The sequence below is a fragment of the Xenopus tropicalis genome, chromosome 2 (assembly GCF_000004195.4).
Source record: "Xenopus tropicalis strain Nigerian chromosome 2, UCB_Xtro_10.0, whole genome shotgun sequence".
Taxonomy (NCBI): Eukaryota; Metazoa; Chordata; class Amphibia; order Anura; family Pipidae; genus Xenopus; species Xenopus tropicalis.
The window spans coordinates 82501650-82526357 of NC_030678.2; the positions used below are offsets into that span (position 1 = coordinate 82501650).

General features: G+C 37.9%; 1 protein-coding gene across 4 annotated transcripts in view; it reads left to right on the forward strand.

The window, feature by feature from the left end:
- Positions 1 to 24294, forward strand: part of dlgap3 (discs, large homolog-associated protein 3) — a 158498-nt gene extending 134204 nt beyond the window's left edge. For 3 of the 4 annotated variants that reach the window (XM_031895633.1, XM_012956347.3, XM_012956345.3), the window contains 6 exons: positions 8257 to 8594; positions 9780 to 9865; positions 15485 to 15912; positions 18184 to 18275; positions 22036 to 22179; positions 23977 to 24287. In XM_031895633.1, coding sequence (XP_031751493.1) covers positions 8257 to 8594; positions 9780 to 9865; positions 15485 to 15912; positions 18184 to 18275; positions 22036 to 22179; positions 23977 to 24195 — 1307 coding nt within the window. In that variant the 3' untranslated portion in view covers positions 24196 to 24287. 4 annotated transcript variants of the gene reach the window in all.
- The last annotated feature ends 414 nt before the right edge of the window (positions 24295 to 24708 follow it).

The following is a 24708-nucleotide window of genomic DNA, read 5'->3' on the forward strand; positions in this document are numbered from 1 at the left end:
CCACAATACAAATATCTAGAGATGCAGACAATAAAATATTTGAAGCTCTCTTTAATACACAGTTGGCTGCACACAGATGCACTGCCACTGGCCCAATTTAGGCGATAGGAAAATATATGGAAACAGAGGTTCCAGAACACATTGTATATCAAGTCAGATGAAACCCAAAGTATTTTGTCTCTTTGCCATTATGGTGGAATTATGTTTGGAATTTGCAACACTCAAAATACTACAAATACAATTAAAGGGGAGCTCCATCCAAACAAAATGTAAGATTTTTGAAAAGATAACATAATTTCAAACAACTTTGCATTATACATCAGTTAAAAAATATGCAGCATTTTTCATGATTTTTAATGTAATATGGTTTGGATTGGTTCCTGAGCCTGGCCCCCTGTTCTCCTGCTGATCTGGCTGACTAACAACTATAAAATGTAACAGTAGCCGACTGTCCTCAGCCTGCATCCTCCGCATCGCACAATCCCATGCACATGTGATTAAAAAAGGAACATCACTGTGCAATGCATTGTGGGTTATGTAATTCCTGCATGCTGTCTGTAAGCTGTAGAAAAGTTGTTACAATTTGTATGTTTTAGTCCCTCCTCCCCTGCCAGGATTTTAAATGATGTAGAAAGAGAAAAGCTGTTTTGCAGGTGGATTTCAGCATATAAATTGAATTCTTCATACTTTTTGAAGGAACAGATTACAGTGATAGGTATATTAGGGGTTTCTGTGGTGTTTGGGGATCTTTAACAAATGTTGGTTCGCAAGCTGGAGTTCCCCTTTAAGAATCAGGTAAGACCAAAAGGCAGCTGATCACATGTAAAACTCTTGCTAACCCTCAGGTGGAGCCATTCCTTATTTGGAGGAGGTGTAAAACCAGTGGTCAGGTGCAGTGATCTCTAAGCAAGAACTTGCTGGGTGCATGATCATTCTTAAGACTATCAACAAAATTTAACAGTCAGTATAATTTCACCCAATCCATAAATATCTTAACTAAAGTAGAAAGCAATAACTAATAAATATAATATAAATTGCTGCAGATGGCAACGTTTCTGCATAATGAATAGTTAGCAACAATAGTCGTCACGTTTGTTCACTTTGTCAAAAATAGTGCAGATTCTCTAGTTGCCACTTTCCATTGGCACTCATCAACTGCAGCAATAAAATTAAATGTATTGCATTTTTTAAGGCATTGCATCAATGTTTCAGGCCAAACGTGGCCTTTAATGAATACACATAATTATTAGATCACAACAATAATCCAGGGTTAAGCAACTTTTTGCCATAGCTATTGCAGAGATAAAAGTAGTTGTAGTTCTGCTGAACTGATAAAGCTTGCTAAAAACTTTAACCCTAATTATAAAAAAGCAGTAAAATTAAAAAGTGTTCCAAGAGAAAGAACAACTTTAACCCTAATTATAAAAAAGCAGTAAAATTAAAAAGTATTCCAAGAGAAAGAAATTGATACCAATTCTTCATATCATTCCATTGTCGATTACAACCTTCTGACAAAGGAAGCAAGTTATGAAAAGACAATGCCATTAATCCTAAACGAATTTATCTTAACTGCTAGTTCAGGAGTATTCATATAGCAAATAAGTATTCACTCAAATAACTCAGTTGGTCTTTCAGCCACCCCCACCTCCACTGTTTTAGTCTTCGCTAGGAAGTGGCCAGTGCATTAAAAAACAGTGACTGATATCTGAAGCAGGGATACAGGAATGTAACTGGATTGGTCTTGACTGAAAAAGAGTGAAGAAAGTAATAAAATTATGATGCAAAAAAACTGATGACAAAGTTACCAATCAAAAATAACTCAAAGTTATGATGAGGTGAGCTAGTCTGGCTTAAGTTATATTGATGACATAACTGTGCTCACCAAGGTTTTCTAAAAAGCCAACTCAGTACATGGACCCTGATGGATGTACTCATAGACAATGCACTGCAGAACACACTACATTCTCCTCCTACGTAAAACAGATAAACAATCCCATTGTGGTTTAGAATTCATGGCCAAGCATTTGTAATACATAGAGTGTTAGACACAGAGAGCGATAATATGCCAGTGGATATAAATATATTTTTGAACTCGCTGCAGCGATAGCAAATTAGATATGTAAATGCCAGATAACATATATGACACAATTAAATATAAAAAGCATTGACACTGCTTAGCTTCGGTCTGGTCTGGATGATACCCAAATGATAATCATGTTTTAAGTAAAAGAAGTTTTAGAGGCAACTTTGATTTTATAAACGTGCATTTTCCAGTTTATGGATGCAGAATTGGGTGTTAAAAGCAATCCATTTGATCACTGTGGGGTTATGGGGCAGTTACCTCTATCAAATCAAATTTTGTGATGTGGTAACATTGTATCCAGGACAAAACTAAATTAATTATTATTTGCTTTGTGTAACTGCACTAGTGAAATGTAGCACCGAGTATTAAATCAGCCCTTCTAAGTGCATTTTGGGCATAAAAAATTAAAACAATGATAGGGGATGGACAGTGAGCTGAAGATAGGTGGGAGATAACCCACATTTCCTGTGCCAGATGCCTAAAAGCACTTCTTTTTGAGCTATCAGTCTCATCAGTCTGCCACGTGTAATGGCAGTACCCTTTATTTGGAGCTACCTTCAGTAGACTGTCCACACTTCCCAACCTGCATTTTCAGTGAATAATATGCACTGCAGCCATGAAGGACACCATGCACAAATGTGTAAATACATTTGAATAGAAATGGAACACATCTGATATGTTTATGTGATTTAAGCTGCAGGAACTGTCACAGAAATGTATAATTTCTTCTAACCCAAAGTTCTTTGTAAGCATTATTACCCCTTTAAAGTCTTAGCTGAGATGCAACTTGACATAAAACACATTCCTCTTTGTAATACCATGGACTTGTTCTTTCATCTATCATTTTCTTGCTATATGACCCTATTTCAAAAGACTATAAATGTCATAGTGCTGCAATTATTGCTTTCTTTTGACCCAGAGCCTGAAACAAGTGGTGATTGCACTGATATATTCCTTCTAACTCCAGAGTAATAAACAGAATCTCATTCTCCCAGCTTAACATTTTGGTAACCTCTGCCTTGCTGTATGTTTGCTATATGTAAAGCACAGACATTAGAAATATTGAGTAGTAGTAGAACTGAGATAGGTACTCTGTAACCTGTCTTTTTCTTATACATATAGCTAATATATTATATACTAAGGCATATATTTATGTTACTTGTTAAGGCTAAGCCATATATTTACAAATGAATTCACCATTAACAACTCTATTGGTGATCATTGTCTCTAGTCCCTTGTCTGTAATTACTTGCGCTTTATCGCTGTGCCTTAGGTAAAATAAAAGAAGCAATGTTAATACTATGGTAATGCACTGTAGATATTCTAATGATCAAGTCTTCATGTCACAGCAGGAAGGTCATGTGAATATTCTTCTATAGCATTATGTAACTAATGTTAAAGGAGAAGGAAAGTCATTTTGGCATTTTACTGCCAATAGATTCACCACATTAGTGCAAGCTAGAATGCTATATTTATTTTGCAGAAAGCTTTAACATACCTTAATAACCAGCCCTAGAAGCGCCCTTTGTTTGTTTAAGATAGCACCTGCCATTTTAGCTTTGTCTCCGTAACTTCCTGCTGCAGCTCTAGCTGTTGGTAGCATAGATCACACATTCTGATGGGAGGGGGAGTGAGTTCTTATGAATTCTTATGGGAAGGGGGAGCAGGAGAAGGGAGAGAGAAGAGAGCTGCGTAGACTCAGACCCCAGGGATGAATGATTTTTCTGAGAGGAAGTCAGATACCAAAGTACGCAGATACCACAGTGCAGCTTTTCTGTGAGCGCTTATGGCTGTATTTGCATAGACCTTTCTGATTAAGCTTACTTAGTTTTTACCTTTCCTTCTCCTTTAATTATAAGGAATAATATTTATAAGAAATACCAAGTCAAGGGCCTGAGAACACCAAGCAGGCTCTTCTTAATAACATGCCCTGTTCACTTCCAAATTAACCAATTCTACATTTTAAGAAATTATAAGGATATAAGAAGGCATCTTTGAATTCTGTGATCCATATATATCAACCTGTGGTTTTGTGTCTTTGTATGGCAATGACATTCATTAGTTAGCAATATATAGTCTTAATTAATTATGATTATATCATATACAGTATATAATATTTGTAATTACCTCAAGGATACATTATTGCTTATATAATACAAGGGCTTCTTCTAACAAAAGAATTGTTAATTTCAATGAAAGCTATATTTATTATTATTCTCTAGTTTTGTTTCTGGGAATTATTCAACTGCTAATTTGCAGCTTGCAAGGGAAAAGTGATGTGCTGGTCATCAAAAAGTTAGCCCACTCCCTAAAATGGGTGGGGTAAGTAGATAAATATGAAATGGCAGAGGGAAGGAAGAGGCCAGGATGTAGGGTGACCATCACTTGAAAATTCAGAGACATGTTTAATAACGGCATGTTGCAGGGCCTAACTGATTACATTTACATTTAATTGCAATCAGTACAGCCCTTCTAGCTGGATTTTCTAGACATGACCCTGAATTTTCAAGTGATCTGGTCACCCTACCAGGATGGGGTCATGGACACAGTTTGGCCCTCCACAAAAGTTTTTTACCAGCATGTTCCCACTTGTCCTGCAAGTTTTTGGCCAGCTCACACAACATAAAATGGGAACGCTGTACATCTGCCTTGATGAAATGTTATTTTGAGAGTTCCTTAGAGGTCAGAGATATATCACTTTTTAGACATTTTTTTCCAGCAGTTGGCACAAGATGTTGGTTAAGACATGACTTCATAACAGCAACACCAGCTGGCATGATTTTCCTAGAATATCCCACAGAAAGTCCATGTGTAGCCAGATCACAGACGGGCTGGTATACTGCAGTCATTATTCTTATTGTTCCTCCAGATAACACATATACAGTTGGGCTCATAATTTCATAAGTCCAAAGGGCATTAATTGTTGTTCTCTGCAATTTATTTAAAGAACATCTAGGTTGAAAGGACATACTGTTCCAAGCTGATAAAGTAGGTTTCATTTGTCAGTTTTGTATATATTTATACTGTCATGCATATTTATTAGCTGTGTTGTGCAGTGGCTCAGTCATTGCTGTGCTTGTAATATTGTTCTTGTTTCCTTTATTGACCTTGATTGTTTTCTTGCCTCTGGGTCTGAGTTGCTGTGCCCTAGGCTTACCCATTATTAGACAAATGTCATTCAAGGGCAGTCATTCTTCAGAAAAGTCCCAAAGCTCTCTCCAAATGCATTGGACTTCTATATCAATCTTTTCATGCAAAGTTGAGACAGATGAGATGGCAGTGCTACATTTATGGCTTCACTGAAGTGAAAAGGCGGACAACTTCCTCTGCATGGGTGAACTGCTTAACTGGGGTATTTTAAACTCTGCTTCCATGGTTTGAGAAGTCAATAAAGGGGAACCACAAACTGGAAATAAAGTATAAGAATATATGTTCTATGTGAATACCATTGTTATAAAATGCTTCCTCTCTATGCTCACCCCTGTTTTATTACTGTTGTAATTTACTAAAAAAAAATGCACTAATGCTTTAGATATAAGCGCCTACCTTAACTTAAAGGAACAGTAACACCAAAAAATTCAAGTGTATAAAAGAAATTACAATATAATGTACTGCTGCCCTGCACTGGTACAACAGGTGTGTTTGCCTCAGAAACACTACTATGGTTTATATAAAGAATGCAGCTGTGTAGCCATGGAGGCAGCCATTCAAAGGAGAAAAGGCACAGGCACTTAGCAGATAACAGATAAAACACTATTGTATTCTACAGAGCTTATCCGTTATCTACTATGTAACCTGTGCCTTTTCTCCTTTTTTGCAGCTCGAATGGCTGCCCCCAGGGCTACACAGCAGCTTATTTATATAAACTATAGTAGAGTTAGTGTAGCAAACACACAAATTTTACCAGTGCAGGGCAACAGTATATTAAATTTTATTTACTTTAAAGCTCTTTAATTTTTTGGTGTTACTGTTCCTTTAAGTGTCACCTTCATTGTAATAATGGAACTAAAGCTTTCAAGTGGTCAGTGCCTGGTTATTTGTATTAAACTTAAGCGCTTCAGTTAGATCTAAGGAAAGCACCTGGCATCCACAGAAGGTGAGAAAAATCAGAGATGCATAATTAGTATAGTTTAATAGTGCTGCTGTATGTGTGAAACTGAACAGCTGCATTGTACATTGATATTGAATCATTTGAAAAATCACTTGTTTTTCAGAGGCCTAAGGTCATTTTTAAATGCTGAAGTTTCTGGTAAACTTTCCTACGTCAGTTCAGGTCAAAGAAAGGAAGTGTTTCAGGAAATGGAATTCTGGTAAATCTGCTTTGTCCTGAATCTAGATTTACCTTCCCAATCAAGAACTAGCATCTGCAGTAGAGGGGAGAGCTGTAGGAGCAATAACCTAGTTGAGTATATATGTTACATTTGCTTACTAAATAAGATGCAGGACTGTTCCCGGAGGAGGGGTTTATTGCTGTCTAAACCACCCAATTTGGGGACCACAGCATAACACCAAAATATGCATATGTCTACTGGAAAGAATACAGCCAATGTTCTAGCTATTAAATTAAGTCCAGCACCAGAGTTTTGTATGCTTTTACCCCTGCTTGCAATAGATGTCATTGCTAAATGATCAGATGAAAGGCAATTAGGCTCCCAAAGGGAAAGATGAGGAAAGCAGACTATTCAAATATTATAGTTATATGTATAGATATTGTGATAAATTATCAACTAAAAAAGGTAAAAATCAAATTTGACAGGAACATCTGCTTACTTATAGTGATAAGCAAATTTTTTTAGCAGGCATAGATTCACTGTGAAATTCTGCATTTCACCAATGGCAAATTCCCCCAAATGCCCAAAAAAGTGTGTGTGTAAAAATTGTCAATTTCAGGAGTTTTGCAAATTTTCCAGCAAAATGAAACAGGATAGATTTGCTCATCCCATACTTACTTTTCATTTTCACAGCCATGTGTATGACATTAATGTAAATCACATTAATCACTATTTCAAAGGGGTAGTTCACCTCTATTGTAAACTTTTAGTATGATGTATGACGATTCAGTCAATTAGTTTTTTATGATTTTTTTAATGATTTTGTTTTTCGTTAAGCAGATCTGCAGTTGGTAATTTCTACAAAGTCCCCAAAACTGCCTGACAACCTACCATATATTTACCTCTTCTCTGGGCATGTAATCAAAATGTTAGTTTACATAAAACTCACCCACAATCTATTCCGTTTTATGGGATTTGTAGTATTAAGTTGTAAACTCACATTTTGATAACTCTGCCCATAGTATCACCTCAAGTTAAGCGGCTATTGCTATATAATGCAAGGTATGTGCTTTTGGAGTTGCACTTGAACAACAACTAATGGGACCTTGCTTACCACAGCCCATTAAAATGTGTTTTGAAACATTTTCAATTTTTAGGATATTCTTTCATAACTTTAACTTAATATTTCAGTCCCTCTTTCTAGTTTTTTTTTTATGTAATGAAATGTCTGAATGTGTTACCAGGCTTCACCAAATCATGAGGGCAAAATATACCCAGAAAGGGTCACTTCTGTATGAACTGCTTGCATCTTAGATGAATTAAATTATATTGACATTTAATGTTTACATAATTAAAGAAGTTATACCAATTACATCCCAACTAAATCCAGCCGTCTGTGACACATTGCCTGTATCCCAAGAACCATTAGTTTTTGGACATGATTTGCTAACCTGAACACCTATGGCTGGAACTCACATATGACATTTTTGGTGGCAGTTTTATGTAAAAATAAGTCACCATCACCTAGAGAGTATATTGTAAACCATTTTTACCTTTTTACTTTAAGTCTTGAAAGCCCTTTGAAAGTGCAGGTAAATCTTTGTGCGTACATTTTAACTCTCAATGTAAATAGCCAAATGTGTTTTTCTTTCCTGCTTCCCAAGGATTCAAACCTTATGTTGCTGCCTAATATATAGCAGCTTAACCGTGGTTCGTCTGAACCCACCAGTATTAAGGTGATATTTATAAATCATCCCACACAGTTCCCAGATGATTAATATCCTGTATTCTCCGTTTCATTTCATAGAAATTCATATCTCTAACACTCCATGTGCACAAGATTGAAAGACCTTAATATATGGTAATATCTTCTAAATGCTGTGATTATTTTTTTCACCACAGCCTTCAGTTACCGCAAAGCTCCACCACCCATTCCACCCAGGCTCCTCTCCAAGCCCCTCATCTCAGTGACAGCCCAAAGTAGCACAGAATCTACCCATGAAACTTTTCTGCACAATGAGCCTACACGATTGCCTTGGTCCAAAGATACTAAGGGTCACTGCAACTCCAGTGAGAGCTTGGATGGAACCAAGTCCAGGGGGCTGTCTTTGGATCTGGCAACTGCCCAGCACAGAGCTTCACCCAAACCTCCCACTGTGATCAGCAAAGCCCTGCCATTGCAGGAAGAACTGAAAGGAGCTCTCAGGCAGAGGAAATGGCGCCCTTCCATTGGAGTGCAGGTAACTCTTTTTCATGAATATCAGATCTTTTAATACTCACACAATGTTTAAGTGCAGAGTAGATAAATTAAATAGTATGGGTTGTAGAATGAATGGAGTAGCAACTCAAGCTACTTAATTTCGGCCCTTTTGAGATAGATAACATTCACAGTGCATAATGCATGCTGGCTAACAATACAGTCACAAAGGTCTTAGGGAGGAAGTGGCGCACTGGTAATATAATTATCTACCTTGCAAGGACCAAACATGGAGTGCCTATACTTTCCCTGTTTTCATGATTTTTCATGATTGAACTTATGTTAAACAAGGGGGTATACTGCTCCTTGAATGATACAGCTACAAAATTGATGGGATTTTTGCCAAATCTAGAGTTTGGTATACCCCTAGAAAAACAAAAGACTTTTATCTAGCCGGTTCATAAAATTAAAAGTCTTATACTACTAATGAGTAAGATTCATATAAATACATTTGTACTATATTCTGATGTTTTAGAATTTATTAAGGAGGATGTAAACCACGTCTAGCCCCTAAAATGAGGCATTACAAGCTTATGTATAGACAGGATTCTTTAATGAGAATCATACCTACAAGAGTTCTCTTCTTGTTGTAACATGTCATAGGATGATAATTTTTCAGGTTTGAGGGCTGGATTATATTTAAATGCCATGAAAAGAAGTCTATAGACCTACTGAGTTTACTTGGGACAATAAAAATTCCTTAGAGAGGATATTAAAATTACAGTGCAATTTTACATTTTTATTTAATTTTAATTAAATTTAGCAGGGCAGATGTATTCACATTCAAAGCTGTGTTTGAAGCTTGTGATTATCATAAGAACTCAAAAAGGGAGTCAAGTGTAAGAAGAACAGGCAGGAGTTTTAGTGGAGGATCTTGTTTTAGCATTTGTCCCTTTGGCACAGGAGGACTATACTGTCACTCTGTGACTCTAGGGGATGCTGGGAAATGGTTCCTCACAGTAACATGGTTACTTTTCAATCTGTGCAATTAGGTATGTCTGTATAAAAAATACATTTATATTTATTTTTGAAAGTTTAGATAGTGTACATGTACCTTTTCTACATAAGCCCAACTGAATGACAAAAAGGGGCTATATTTTGAGTATTTGTTTTAAATGTATAGTTTTCTTTTAAGGCTCATTAACCAGTTGGCTTTTATTTAATGCAGGTTGAGAATATCTCAGATTCCGACACAGAAGGAAAAAGTCGGAGAGAGTTTCACTCTATTGGAGTCCAAGTAGAAGATGACAGAAGGTGCATGTTTTTCTGTTATTTGGAATTTATAATGTTAAAAATTCAGGTAGACTGAGCTTCAGAATGGTTACGAGAGTGTTTAAGAGATTAAGTGATCCAAATCAGGGGCATAACTATAGTGGAAGCCGAACCCACAGCTGCGAGGGGATGGGGGAGATCTGCTTTCACTATACAGGGGGCTCTTTCCTTTTCTTACTTTCTCCACCCCCATGGTTTTTCCAACTATCCACCCTACCTATTACAATCTCTCCTTCCCATACACTTCCTCGCTCTCCCATAGCCAAGCTTTCCCCATCTATCCACCTCTACTCCTGTGAATCTCTTCCTCCCCAATACTTTTGTTCTCTTTCCCAGCTCTCCCATATCCATACTTTCCCCACCTATCCACCCCAACTCTGTCCAATCTATACCTCCCATACACTTCACCTCTCTTTCTCAACTCTAACATAGCTTTTCCCACCTATCCTTCCCTATGCTTTCCAATCTCTCCCTCTCATACTCTTCCCAAGCTATCCCATACTTATGCTTTCCTCATCTATCCTTTCCTCTTTCTGATTTCTCCTTTCCGTACAGTTTTCCAGCTCATCCATACCCATGCTTTGCCTGCCTATCCACCCCTACCCTTTCTCCACTCTTTTGTCTCTTTCTCTACCTTTTCTTGTGTTCCCTATTTCACCCACCTGAGCTCTTTTCACTTTCTTCCTTTCTCTCTTTCCTTATTTCAAGCCGGGTATCACAACTGTAGCACATCTGTTACGGTCCCACCAGGCCCATAACATTTCTGCCCCCACAATGATAGGATGTGCTTCTTTTAAGTCAAAGTACAAATAAACACTACACTTCATTTGAAAATCACTACTGTTATATTTTGACCTTTAAATAAAATACTAATATACCATTATGTGCAAAGCCATATGCAAATTCACAACTCAGTGTAATTAAAATCAAAGCACACAATGCAATCACAAATTAGGCAATGATTTAAACAAAGTATAAATGCATGTAATCATGATAGTGAAATAAGTTACTTAGCGTGGAATAATGACATAATGCAAATTAATAATGTGACTGTGGGCTTAAATGAAGTACAATTTAATCATGCAACAAAGAGGGTATGTGGCAGGAAGCAGTGCATTACAAAAGCCTGCCGAGAGAGATTAAACAAGGCACAGATATGCATATAGACCTATATCCAAATAAGAAAAGAAAGCAAATTCTATTCAGATCAGTAACATACCACATAGCAATGAGATATGGTGACACTCAGCACAATAGAGATGCATAATATTTATATATTTTATTAGTGGCTTATCTAGAATTAATAAGGATAAATGAAATTACACTGTCAGTAGCTGGAAGCGAATATAAAAGAACAGAAATATTAAACCGTGTACATCATTCGTGATTCGTGACAGACGGGTATAAGTAAAGAGGATGACAGGCTGCTGAGTTCATTGTATCCAGACTGTCTCCATGGGATATTTTCCTAATCAGGTCTCTTTGATACCCTATTGCTATTCCTACAGCAGACCTCTGGTATGTATTACCATAGCAACAGACCAGCCAGAGAGGATGCTGGGTAAAAACAAATTAGGGTTGTCATGTATCTGCAGTAAGTTAACGAAAACTGCCCATTGAGTGAGTAGAAACAGTGCCAGGCAATAGGCAAAACATTTCTCCTCCATAGAAAAGGCTATTCCAGTTTTATCTGAGCCATGGCTAAGGCTTAAAATCACAAAAAGACACAGCTGCCCTGAGTGCTTCCCTCATATGAACAGACAGAATCACACTAAATATTGTTAGTAAGGTAACAAGGATAGTGCAGTACTTCATTCAAAAGCCAAACTCTCTTATACATATACAAATGGATAATTGTTAATTTAATTGTTCATCTATGCTACCAACATATACATGCAGTATCTGATATAATAAGTGAATATGTGATAGTATCTCAGTCTTGCACCATTGGTTAACAATGCACACAAAACATACACATAGCACGTTAGTCATGAGCTATCCTAGGCTTATATACCATAGACAGTATATGCTGAAAACCTTTACTCTGCCATATTCTGCCAATAAAACATATAAGCATACACCATGCATAGATAAAAAGAAAATATTGTAATATGAGCATACACCATGCATAGATAAAAAGAAAATATTGTAATATGAAATGTAACTGAATATTTATGTAACTGCATATATTTTCTGTCTGAAAAAGAAAATAGCATGGCGGATGCTGCCACCTAGTGAAATGTATAAAGATATCTTTCAAATAGCAAGCAGATATTTTCCTGTATTGCAGAGTAGACAACCTTCAGGACTATATAGGAATAATTGGCCATGTAGTATCCACAGAACCAGAGTTTGCCATTTCTGTTTCAGAATTTGTTCCATTGTTTCTATAACCCTATCCACGCTGCTTCTGGCACTTGTGATAGTGTTACACTTAACATGTGGCACTTACCTGATGGCATGGGACAAACCTGAATCACTCCACAGTGGTATTGGGAGAGACTGGGTACCTGATACTTGTTAGCACAGTGCCTCCATCTAGTGGGATCTGGGAGTGCACCTACAAGTGGCCCCACTAGGAACAATAATAATGTACACATAAATACTTGATAAATGAAATAATCTGAAATAAAAGGGGAAAATAATACAAGTAACACTCCTATCCAAGTGACAATTAGGGCCTCACTAACTAACTTTGCCAGCACAAACTCACTAACTAACTGTGGTCAGTCCCAAAACACACAGGGGGTCATTTATGAATCTCAAGCAGTGCACATTTTTTTTTGCAAATAGTTGTTTGTGCATGTCTTTCCCTAAACGCTTTCATTTTGCACTGCTGTGCCCGTCTTTCCTTTTTTCACGAATCACAGTAAAATGCAAATTGCACAAAAAATTTGCAAATGAGCTTACTATTTGTGAATATAAATTTGCAAAATCATTTTAGCACATTTTTTTTCTGGCATAACTCCACAGTTACACAGAGTGTGAGCATAAATATTCGCAATTTGCAAATATGCCAAATTTAAAAAAAAAATGACATTTGAACTGTGAATAAAAATTTCACAATTATGTTTGCACATTAAATGCACCAGTCGTGTCCTGCTTTATAAATATAAACATAGGTAGGGCAAATATATTCACTGTGCAAATTTTATAAATGACCCCCACAGTCTGTATAAATCTTTGAGCTCTCCTTTAGTAAAATGTCATTTTAAATATAGATACTCACTCTCAAATCTCTTTTGACGCTTTACACTGAACCTTCAGGTGAGTCCAGCACATGCAGACATGCAGTGCTACTTACTAACTCATTTAGATACTCAGATGGGATCCCCCTGCAGGTGGTTGTTCCTCCAGTCAGGACTCCTCTCCAGGTGCAGAATCTGCCAGCCTGTTCCAAAGGACAACTTCTTGTCAGGTCTTTCAGCTCTCTGAGCCCACATGCAGCTTCCTCAATACTGGAACTTTCTTTCTACTCCTCCTGGCTTCCTCTGTCAGGCTTTCTAGCTTACTTTTCCTTTGGGTGGCTCCCAGGCTGCTTTGCAACTTCTTGCAGCTCTTAGATAGCTGTTCAGCTGGTTGCTATGCGGCTGCTGACAATAGACATGCTGGCTTCCATATGAAGACACATGCTCAGTGCCTGCTGTGGACAAAATTGTATTTTTCCACAAAAATATGAATCATGAAAAAAATTGTGAATAGTACATGCCCCCCTTTATACCAGCGGAGCAACCCCTTTCCTTTAAGCATTATACCTCCAGCCACTGCCCATAGAACAAACTTGAAAAAACATAGAATCTATGGTGCTAGCAGTCTGGTCCTGGGTGTCTGCACTGTTCTGCAGTGTAGCCGAGGTAAGTATTTAATCCATAAAACTAGTACTTGCAATGTATGTTTTTTATTATACTTTTCATATTACCCATTTGCCTATACAGTATATCTTTCTATTTCATGCCCTGTAATTTAGTTTGTCACTTCACTTTATTGAACACCTTAGCAAGTTGCAGCTGCCTCATCAGTACTGGCTCTATGAACTGCATAAGTGAAGTCAGGAAACTATTTCAACCTCTCTATACATGTCATCTTTCTTTACAATTTATAAAATTGCCATCAATTATATAAGCTATTATATAAGAGTAAAATAGGAAATGAAAGTCACCATCCAGGCAGATCTACCTTCCAGGCGAATAACAAACTAGCCAAGATCTCTTCCTAGGCTAAACACATCCCCCAATTGATTGGTCAGTACACTCTAGCATTGCCATATATGAAGTGTGTGATGCAGGATCGGACTGGGGGGGTGCATGGCCCACTGGGCCGCTTCTGCAGGGGCCCCGCATCCCCCAAAGTGCCCCCCGCATCCTCCACACCCTCCACGCCCCCTAACCCCCCGCAGGGGCTCCTGCCACCCTCCCTACATCCTCCTTAAGTGCGCATACTTTCAACGTGTCAGGGGAGTGACAATGGTGGCCAGGGGAGCGCCATTAGAGATCGGGCCTGGTCCTGCCTCTGATAATGTGCTGTGTGCTGTTATGTGCTCCTCCTGTCTTTCTCCAGAGTTCTGTGCAGTCTCCTGTGTGAAGCTTCTTCCTGAAATTTTGCTTCTTTGCAGGAATCCTCTCACTTTTCAAATCCCTTTCCCTCCAGACTTCAGCAGCCATGATAAGGGAGGAGCAGATAACAGCACACAGCACATTATCAGAGGGAGCAGCAGATGACATTACACACTCCATACTGTATATGGCAGCTGTTAGGGCCTAAGGGTGAAGACACACAGAGCTACTTAGTAGCAGCTACTGGTCACGGCTACTAAACGCCAGAAACTACCTTGCCATAGACAGTACTGAGAATTGCCTCTGCTAGAACACACGTAGAGGCAATTATCACTAAATGATCAGCATTGTCTATTTTAGTAGCCATGATAAACCCTTTCAGATGGCTGCTCATTTATATAGTATTATAGCATTTATGAAAGAAAATAAGTCTGCATATATCTATTAGCAAAACTGATTTTAAAAGCTTGGCAACTGTTTAACAGACCAGATGGGGAACGAACTACTGCTGCATTGTTTCAAAAGTCAGAACCAAAGAACAGAAAGGAGTATCCAAATGCTGCTCTTAATTGCATTAAAATAAAAAATGTAAAATGTATATTGCTTCTAATTTTCATCATGCCTTGTGCGGGTTGTGGGTTGCCTTTTAATGTAATAATTCCTAACTGCTTACTATTATGAACAGGTATTTATAAATCATTAATGCATTCCACAGCACAGTTATTGCTTATACTACTTCTATTATAAGATATAATTATAAGATCTATAATTATAAGAAATATATTTTATTGCTGTAAAATATAAGGGTATTACAAGCCACCTTGGAGTTCTGGGGCTTGAATAAAATCACCTCTCTGTATTAATTCTCCCAATCTCTGTATATAGCAATTCCTTATAACTACTATCTCTATAACACCTCCATCTTTAAATATCTATCTATCCTCACACAAATACTCCCTCTATTTTCACCTACCTCCCCATATAATTCCCCTCTATAAGTCCTAAACCCCTCCAACACTGTTTACTCACTGTTGTTTTAACCCTAAAGGAAGGCAAGATTCAAACGCTCTAACAGTGTGACTGCTGGAGTTCAAGCTGACCTTGAGTTGGAAGGGTTTCCAGGGCTCACAGTTCCCACAGAAGACAAGGGACTTCAGTTTGGGCGCTCCTTTCAGCGACACTCCTCAGAGCCTTCGGACACGAGCCAGCAGTACTCAGTGTACAAGACAGTGCACACCCAGGGCCAGTGGGCATACAGAGAGGACTACCAAATGCAGTATGATACACCAGAGGAGGCCCGGCAAGAGTCCTGGATGAACAGGGGTACTCACAGCCTTCCGGATTCCGGGAGAGCATCTCCTTGCCATCGTGATGGGGAGTGGTTTATTAAGATGTTGCAAGCAGAGGTGGAAAGGATGGAAAGTTGGTGCCAGCAAATGGAGAGAGAGGCAGAAGAGTATGATCTTCCAGAAGAAAGTAAGTGCCATCCAATGCCATTACAACAAACAAGTGCAGATTATGCTTTTGTTGTTGGTGGAGACAGAGTGTAATGATGTAAAGACCTAATGACTTGAGCTTCTCTATGCACATCTCCTTCTTAAACATTAATTAACCATTTTTGGTAACAGCAGTTACAAATTGCTAGATTCTGTTTTTTTTTGCCATATTGCAGTAGTTCACTGGCTACAGATATCTTGGAAGTGGCCACAGAGAGTTGGCCTATATAGAGAATATAATCACACTAGCCCCAAATGATTACTTGCAGTTTAATAATGTTACTGTGGCTCGGTTCTCTCGCGATAAGGCAAGGGTTTTAGAATGGCGCACCTTTATACAATGGCAAAGGTGGGTGCTCTCTGTATGAGAAATCCTCCAGTGTATATACACAGTAATATAAGTAAACAGGGCATTTAAGGAAAATACAAAAAAAAAATCACATTTTTATTTATGCACATTACAAAAACCCCAAAGTGTTTTAACCCCAAATCTCAGGGTCTTCATCAGGGGAACATGCAAAAAATATATGAAGGCATGTGCCCCTAATAACAATAAATAATACATTGTATTTATTTATCAGGGAATACTTCCGTTCTTAAGCTCATTGTTACACATACATTTTATAACATGCCATTAAGCTCTGACCCAGAGGTGTGAACCAACCCCATGTCAATAATATGGATACTTCCTCTTCATTCTAAACAGTAACATGAAATATTGTAAGTTTACAAAAAATGAGTAGAGTGGGTCATTATTCTTGATGAAGCCTATCATAATGACACAAACTATAACATGTTATAATTACAGTCTTTTTTTCCACTGCCGCATGGGACCACTAAATGCAATCCAGGTTCGCAAAAACTAGATTAAATTTGTGCAAAGGTAAAATATTTAAGACAAAGCAATAATGTTTCACTTTGCACATATGTTTTCTGTTAAAAACTTTTACTACATTTCCCAAGTCTTAGTTGATAGAAGCAAGTTGCAAGTTGCTTTTTATTTAATTCGCATATGATTCCCAACAAATGGTTGGATTTGCTTTGATTTGTTGCTGAGGTGAAAGCATTTTAAAGCAGTGCTACACAGAATTGAGGCACTGTTTGCTCCATCTAGTGCCGGCCTTTGATTATTACTTTAATTGGAAAGAAAAAGAGAATCATTCACAGCGGGACATTGTACCATAAGTTAATTATAGAGATACAGTTTAAGGATAGGGCCAATTTAAGCTGCACTTTTAAGAGGATCTGTAAGGATACAAGTTTTTATAGTTTCAAAAAGTATGTACAGCACCATAACCAAAAAATATATATTAAAAAAAACTTGAATTCATCATGTCTTCAAGACTACAAATAAGTACAACTTTTCAGGCTTCCATTGTCCTTTTTTAGAAATGAGTTTGGAATCTTAAAGGCCACAGGCTTTTTAAAGATTGACTGTTTTTGCAATTATGTAAATACTGATGGCAAAATATTTGACTAGCAGATCTAAGTCCAGTTTGACCACTCACATGCTGGGCCAGGCTAATCCAATTATCTGGCCCAAAGTCAGTAACTGGATCATAATAGGGGCTTACAGTAAACATAGGCCAATAAGCTACGTTTAATAAGATTACGTTTAATCATGAAATATACATAATCTATGGCAACATAGATTCCAACACAGCCCTGCACATTGAAGTTTTCCAGTTTAAATGCAAACTTTAGCATGTATTATTTGGGTAATAGAGTTTTAAACAGGGCCTGAACTAGTGGTAGGCAGAAGAGCCACAAGCATTTTCTGTCTGCCTACCCCTGGTCCGGGCCCTTGAGTCCTGGGAGTCACATCTCCTGGCCACACATCAATACCACTTTCCCCCACACTGTCATGAACATACTTTTACGAGGAAGGGGGTCAGTCCCAGAGCAGCTTGCTAGCTTGGCTCAGAACTGGTTTAAATGACGCACTCACTGCTAATTGCATTGTAAGAGACTATAAAGGAATTTACACAGATAGCTGAAGTCAAGCATTTCTAAACTAAAAAAGGTCTCTTGCCAGAAGGGACCTCACTCCATGAACTTAAATAACATATTAATTTATGTATGTATTACAGCTGAATTTTTCTTGCAAACTATACTGAAATTCTCTTTTAGACTTCCATCTTGAAATAATGTTGGGTTCTGTTTACTAAATTGCAATAAATAAAATTCTCAAAATAGATATTTAAGACTTTTATTAATCTAACATATTTCTGCAATCCTCTATTCTTAATAGTCCTGGAGAAGATCCGTAGTGCGGTGGGAAGCTCCCAACTCCTCATGTCTCAGAAAGTACAGCAGTTTTTCCGACTCTGCCAACAGAATATGGTAAGTAGCTGGGATTCCCTTGAGTTTTTTCTTGCAGTGTTCCCTGAATGTTCTGTAACTTCATATATTACATCAGGTTGACATCAACAGCAGGCCATGACTGGCATTTGACAGGCCTGGCAATAGCTTGTGGTCCAATTTATAGGGGCTCATTTACTATTTATCAGCATACACCGGGATCTAAAATGGGATGACCAACTGAAAACACCTTACAAAAATTGCTTGCACCTATTTGTTCATGCATGTGGTTCCAATGTGCCTTTTGCTCCTTGTGTTGTTCATGAAGTGCTAAGATTTGGGCCATTAAAAATACACATTATTGAACTGTTTCTCGCTTGTTCTTGTCACTATGCAATATTGTTTTGCTGATTGTACTAGAATTCTAATTCTAGGCCCCTGTCATTTTTCTAAATCTGTAGGAAAGTACATTAATTTAATGAAACTAGTATAGTGTACCAAGCACAGTTATAATCAGAGCCACATATTAAATAAAATAACATACTTCGATTCAGGTACTTACATGCTTACTGTGTTTAGAATCATGTCAAGGCAAAAAGATCCCAAGCAGATGTGCTGAAGATACTTCCAATGCATTCATACTGTGTATCACAAAGCCCAGGGAAGGAGGGTTTCCATTAGTAAACTTATATTATATATTAATATTTAGCAGTTGATTCTTTGACTGTTTTCCACATAAGCAACCTGAGAGCCATCACAGCCCCTCAACTGCAGTGCTCAGAGCAATGTGCTGCTTCATTATAGTTCACAAGCTGCACGGTGATTTGCAAACATAAAAATGAGCATGTTTTTGGCAAGACAAATAGTAAATGAGGTCTCGTGTTTTGCCCAGGTTGTCTAACTGGAAGCGCACTGGATAGATGCAGCCCTTCAATTAATTTTTATGGCCCCAGCCTACTCACAGGCTCTATAGAATATATATATTACTCTCTACTAATGTACTTTAATTTTTATTAGCCTTATATGACCCCATGGCTTTAATCATCAATGAACAGACTGCAACATTATTATACCTAAGATATTATGGTACAAAACAAAAACCTTGCCATACATAAGAGCATAAGAGCAATGCACTGAACCTTTTTTCCTGGAAACCTTATTTAACTTTTTTTTTTTAAATGAATTGTGTATTTCACAGAATCTGTGCTGTGCAATCACAGGAGTCCCAAAAAACCTTGAATACCTTTGAAGAAAGTTATATACAAAGCTTTGCATACAAAATCTTGTTAACTTATGCTATCATTAGTTTACCTGCGCTAAGCAAAATTGATTATTTCTTTGGGCTACTAAACATGTTTGCCCAATGTTAACAAATAAACAGTGTTAAACTAAAACTGATAAAGTTACAAATGTTATACCTAGTTTTCTTGTGTTATATATGGGCCCAAGGCTACCACATCACCTTTTAGGATGATGGCACATGGTAAGATTTGTCGCCCATAGTTAAATCTGAGCTACCACTGGCAACAAATCTCCCTAAAATTACTTGCCTTGGTACAGGTATGGGATCTGTTATCCAGAAACCCGCTATCCAGAAAGCTCTGAATTACAGTAAGGCCTATAGACACCATTTTAATCAAATACCTCAATTTTTTAAATAATTTCTATTTTCTTTGAAAAAAAGTTCAAATTATTTTTTAGTAGACTTAAGTTATGGTAATCCAAATTAAGGAAAGACCCCTCCAATGAAACCCATGGTCCCAAACATTCTGGAGCATAGGTCCCATACCTATACCATTAAGATTGCTGCAAGTAAAACATAGCATAAAAATGGCAGTCTGGCTTAAATTGCCTTTCCACATTTTTCTGCAATTAAACTAGTAGTATGTTTTACTTGCGACTATCTTACTGTTTGGCAAGTCATTTCGCAGGTGACAAATCTTACTGTGTACCATCACCTTTGGCTTTGAACATCTGTGTCTCTGAAAATACCCACAATACCTCTTCACTTTTTTTTTGATTTCCTGTAACCCCTAATCTAAGCCCTCCTAAGATCAACAGCAGCCAAGCGCATACTGAGCATATTCAGTGGCACCGACACTCAAAAGATTATCTAAGAAGATCAGAAAACAGGAAGCTTCTGTGGACAAATTTGAATGTATGGATCATTACTCTTATAGGAATTAGTTAGGCCTTAACGTAGTATAATCACATTATGTAATTAATATAATATGCTTTAATTTTGCTATAAACAAATACAGGTATAGGACCCATTATCCAGAATGCCCGGGACCAAGGGTATTCCGGATAAGGGGTCTTTCCGTAATTTGGATCTTCATACCTTAAGTCTATTAAAAAATCAATAAAACATTAATTAAACTCAATAAGATTATTTTGCATCCAGTAAGGATTAATTATATATATGTTTGGATCAAATACAAAGCACTGCTTTATTTTTACAGAGAAAAAGGAAATCAATTTTTAAAATCTGAATTATTTGCTTATAATGGAGTCTATGGGAGACAGGCTTTCCGTAATTCGGAGCTTTCTGGATATTGGGTTTCCGGATAAGGGATCCCATACCTGTACTATAACCTTAATATTCTGTGTGTATTCTTGTCTTGCTTCCCTCACACTTTTCATGATTTGAAGATCTGTATTTAGCTGCACATAGTGGTAGCAACTTACTATTCTTTTTTTTTTTTTTTTTTTTAAAAACAACTTAAATTCCCATAATTTCTCTGATCAGAAACTTTCAAATTGGCAGCTCCCACAGCCCACATACAGAACTGTTTTGTCAGTATTAGTTTTGGGACCATACATTCTTTTAGATGGACATGGCACATTGTAGAGGTGCAGAAAAAGGGGGTCCTGTTAGGGGATAATTGTATGCAAAGATGTAGAAATATTTTTATTTGTCATTACTTGGAGATTGGCTTGGAGATTGTGAGAGCATTTGGATGCCTTCTGGGAAGAAGTGGGAGGTATTACATAGTTTCATAGGGTTGAAAAATGGCCATCAAGTTCAACCCTTTCAAGGAAACCCAGCACACATAAACCTATTCTGACCTATCTATACACTCACATACATAAACCTATTCTGACCTATCTATACACTCAGTTAAATAAACCATATATACCAACATTAATACTAACTGTAGATATTAGTATCACAATAGCCTTGGATACTATGCTTGTTCAAGAACTCATCCAGCCCCTCTTAAAGGCAATAACAGAATCTGCCATCCCAACATCACTAGGAAGGGCATTCCCCAACCTCACTGCCCTCACTGTAAAAAAATCACCTATGCTGCTTCAAATGGAAGGGGTGGCCTCTGCGCTGATTGTTTTTATGGGAAAAAACATCCCCTATCTGCCTATTACTGAGACATGGTAGTAGAATCGATAGAGCTCTGAAGAGGGAACCATTATTGAGAGATGCAGGCACATGGGAGATCATGGACCTGTTGCACAGAACATTGCGGGGCCATTGGAAGAGGGCATTGTTTCTGCTACATTTGCATTCATGTGCAACTTAGGATGTAGATTTGATAACTGCTTCTGCCTAAACATCAGAATTCTTCAAGCCTTGCTTTAGAAATTTCATACACATTTACACACAAGCCCTTTTTAGGCTACCCATGAGTATACGGTAGCATTATTTTGTTGGGTTTAAAAAAACAATATTCTAACCTCTGACCGATATAAAATACATTTTGTTAAAATAAATGTCAATAGTTATATGCTGCTTCCTATTTTATGCTTGTTCTGTACCATCTCAATGTCTTATTACTATTTTTAGGACCCCACCTCTTTTCCATTGCCCACCTCTCAGGACCTAGCTGGATTTTGGGATCTTCTCCAGCTTTCCTTTGAAGATGTGGGTATCAAATTTGCCGAACTGCAACAGCTAAAGGAAAATGGTTGGAAACTGTTAGAATGCAAGGTAAGATCTAAATTTCACCACTTAGGAAAAAGGTTCAGTTATGTAATGCAATTGTTTCCTTTTCCCGCTGCCAAATATTTAATAAAAAAAATAACGGGGGGCGTGGCCTGAGCTCAGCGGATAGAAGACGTATTCTAAGCCTTAGAACACATCTTGTATCTTCCTTACCGGGTTGCACTTAAACCAGGGCCCAGGGAACTGAGAGGGACATTGAAGCAGAAACCTGTGACAGTTCACGCTTGAATTGAAAATAAAATGTGGCCAATATGTCTCTGTTGGGGCTACAAAGAGAAGCCAGCTGTGCACTGTGCTAGGTAGCCCTGTAGTTAACCACTAGCAAGCCATATTGAACAGCTAAAGATGACACCCACCCTACCTTGCCCCGCAGCATCCATGGCCAAACGGGCCTGTAGCCGCATCGACCTCCACCGGCAGCCACAAATTGAGGCCCCGGCTTCGGCCTAGCTCCCGTCGGCCATTGTATGGCTCTCACGGAATTGCATTTTAAAATATGTGGTGTTTATGGCTCTCAGCCAAAAAGGTTCCCGACCCCTGTATTAGAGAATCCTGCCTTTGGTTAAATCTATATTTCCTTTTGCATAAACATCTATTACTTCTACATACATGCTATATAAAAGTGAGAGATTTTCCTGATACTAAAGGAAAAATATAATATGTTTAAAATGACCAAGTGATGTTTCCTAGAATACTAAGCACTTGACTGAAGAAAAGAAATTGTATTTTAAAATGAAATTGCATGGTTCTTTGGAAGATGTGGGTCTTTCTAGGAGTTGCAAACTACAACACCTCAGCAAAAACAAAACAGTTGCAAACCTGACATCTCCTATTACTGGCTGATTGCCTTTAACTGCAGCAATGGATATTCCATATAAATTTAAAAAGATCAGCATATGATAAGTTTAAATAAGTAGTTTATTATTATTGCTTATCATGGGACCATGTCTATGCCTAATCTTTGTACTCCCCTTCTTGCAATAAGATTTTTGCAAACCGTACTGACGCAAAAGACATATTATAATTATGGCAAGGCAGTATAAAAGAAGTTATCTGAGCCATGTGTTCAGGTATCGTGAGGGAAAAAAAGATCTAGATTGAATAAATATATTTAATTGAACACAGGGAAAAGAGGAGGTACATTTTAAGGAAGGAGGGGAAAGTAAAACCAAGTTTCATCTCCTGCTCTTTAAAATAACCACACTTTTCTTTTAAAACATACAAGAGTGTTTTTTAAAGAATAAGTAAACTTTTTTTTAAACTTAGTCTGTACCGCCTCCCCCCCCCCCCGAATATACCTTTCTCCCTGCATCCAGATTTATTTGTTTCTCTATTACAGCCAGTTCAACTACAATAACTACTAATATCCTTGTCTAGCCTGAAGCTCCATCCCCTTTGCTTTCTGAGCACTCCTCTCTCTGCTTATGAAGACCTCAAAGAGCTGCCTACTGCGCATGTCTGGTTGATTTTAATTGCAGCAGAGGCAGTGAGCATGCTCAGTAGGCACCCTCTTTGAGGTCTTCATAAGTAAAAAAGCTGCAGTTCAGCTGCTTGTAATAGAGAAACAAAATAAATCTGCATGCGGGGAGAAAGGTATGTTATTGGGGGGCTGTTTAGAGTTATTTTAGGAAATTTTAAAATTAAAGGCTTACTTGCAATATTTTTAATGATTTATGCCTGTTTCTGTTATTTCATTGAATGTGCTGTATGTCTGCCATATTGTATGTGCATTGCATACATGTGTTCAGTAGCAAAGACTGGTTTTTCTACTTTGTTTCAAAGGAGGAGAAGAAGTTGCCCCCTCCGATACCAAAGAAGCCTCTCCGCCAGAAAATACATCCTGTTAAGGATCGCTCCTTGGATTCTGTTGATCGCCAGAGGCAAGAGGCCAGAAAAAGGCTATTGGCAGCTAAGCGGGCTGCCTCTTACCGACACAACTCTGCCACAGAGAGTGCTGACAGCATAGAGATTTACATCCCTGAAGCCCAGACCAGACTGTGAAGAGGACAATGTACACTTATCTTTTGTACGCGCTGTATATAATATTATACATATATATAGAGAAGATTTAGAGATTATTATAACAACAAAAAAAAAAAACACTTAAAAAATGACCACAGCTGTGTAATTCTGGGGAGGCCCCTTTCACCCCACTTAGACCTCTCATCACCAACCCCCCTCCCCTTTAAAGGGCAGAGCTAGATAAACCTCCAGTGCCTCTTGCACTGCTAGGGGTAAAGCTGTATGTAATGGCCAGGGCAGCCCCCGGGACAGCGGCAGCATGAGAAATGCCCATGCTGTTTGGTGAAGTAGTTATGAGTATGGCCACTTATAAACACTGTGTCTAATTCCTTATTTTACACACCTCTACAGGTACATTTATTAAAAGTTCTGTTTGTTTTATTAATCCTTTTACACCTAAAGTCAAAGTGATAGAAATATTTTTATTGGGATTTTGACATTGGATGGAAATGATTTGCTTACACAGTAGCGTGCTTTTTTGCTAGGAAACTT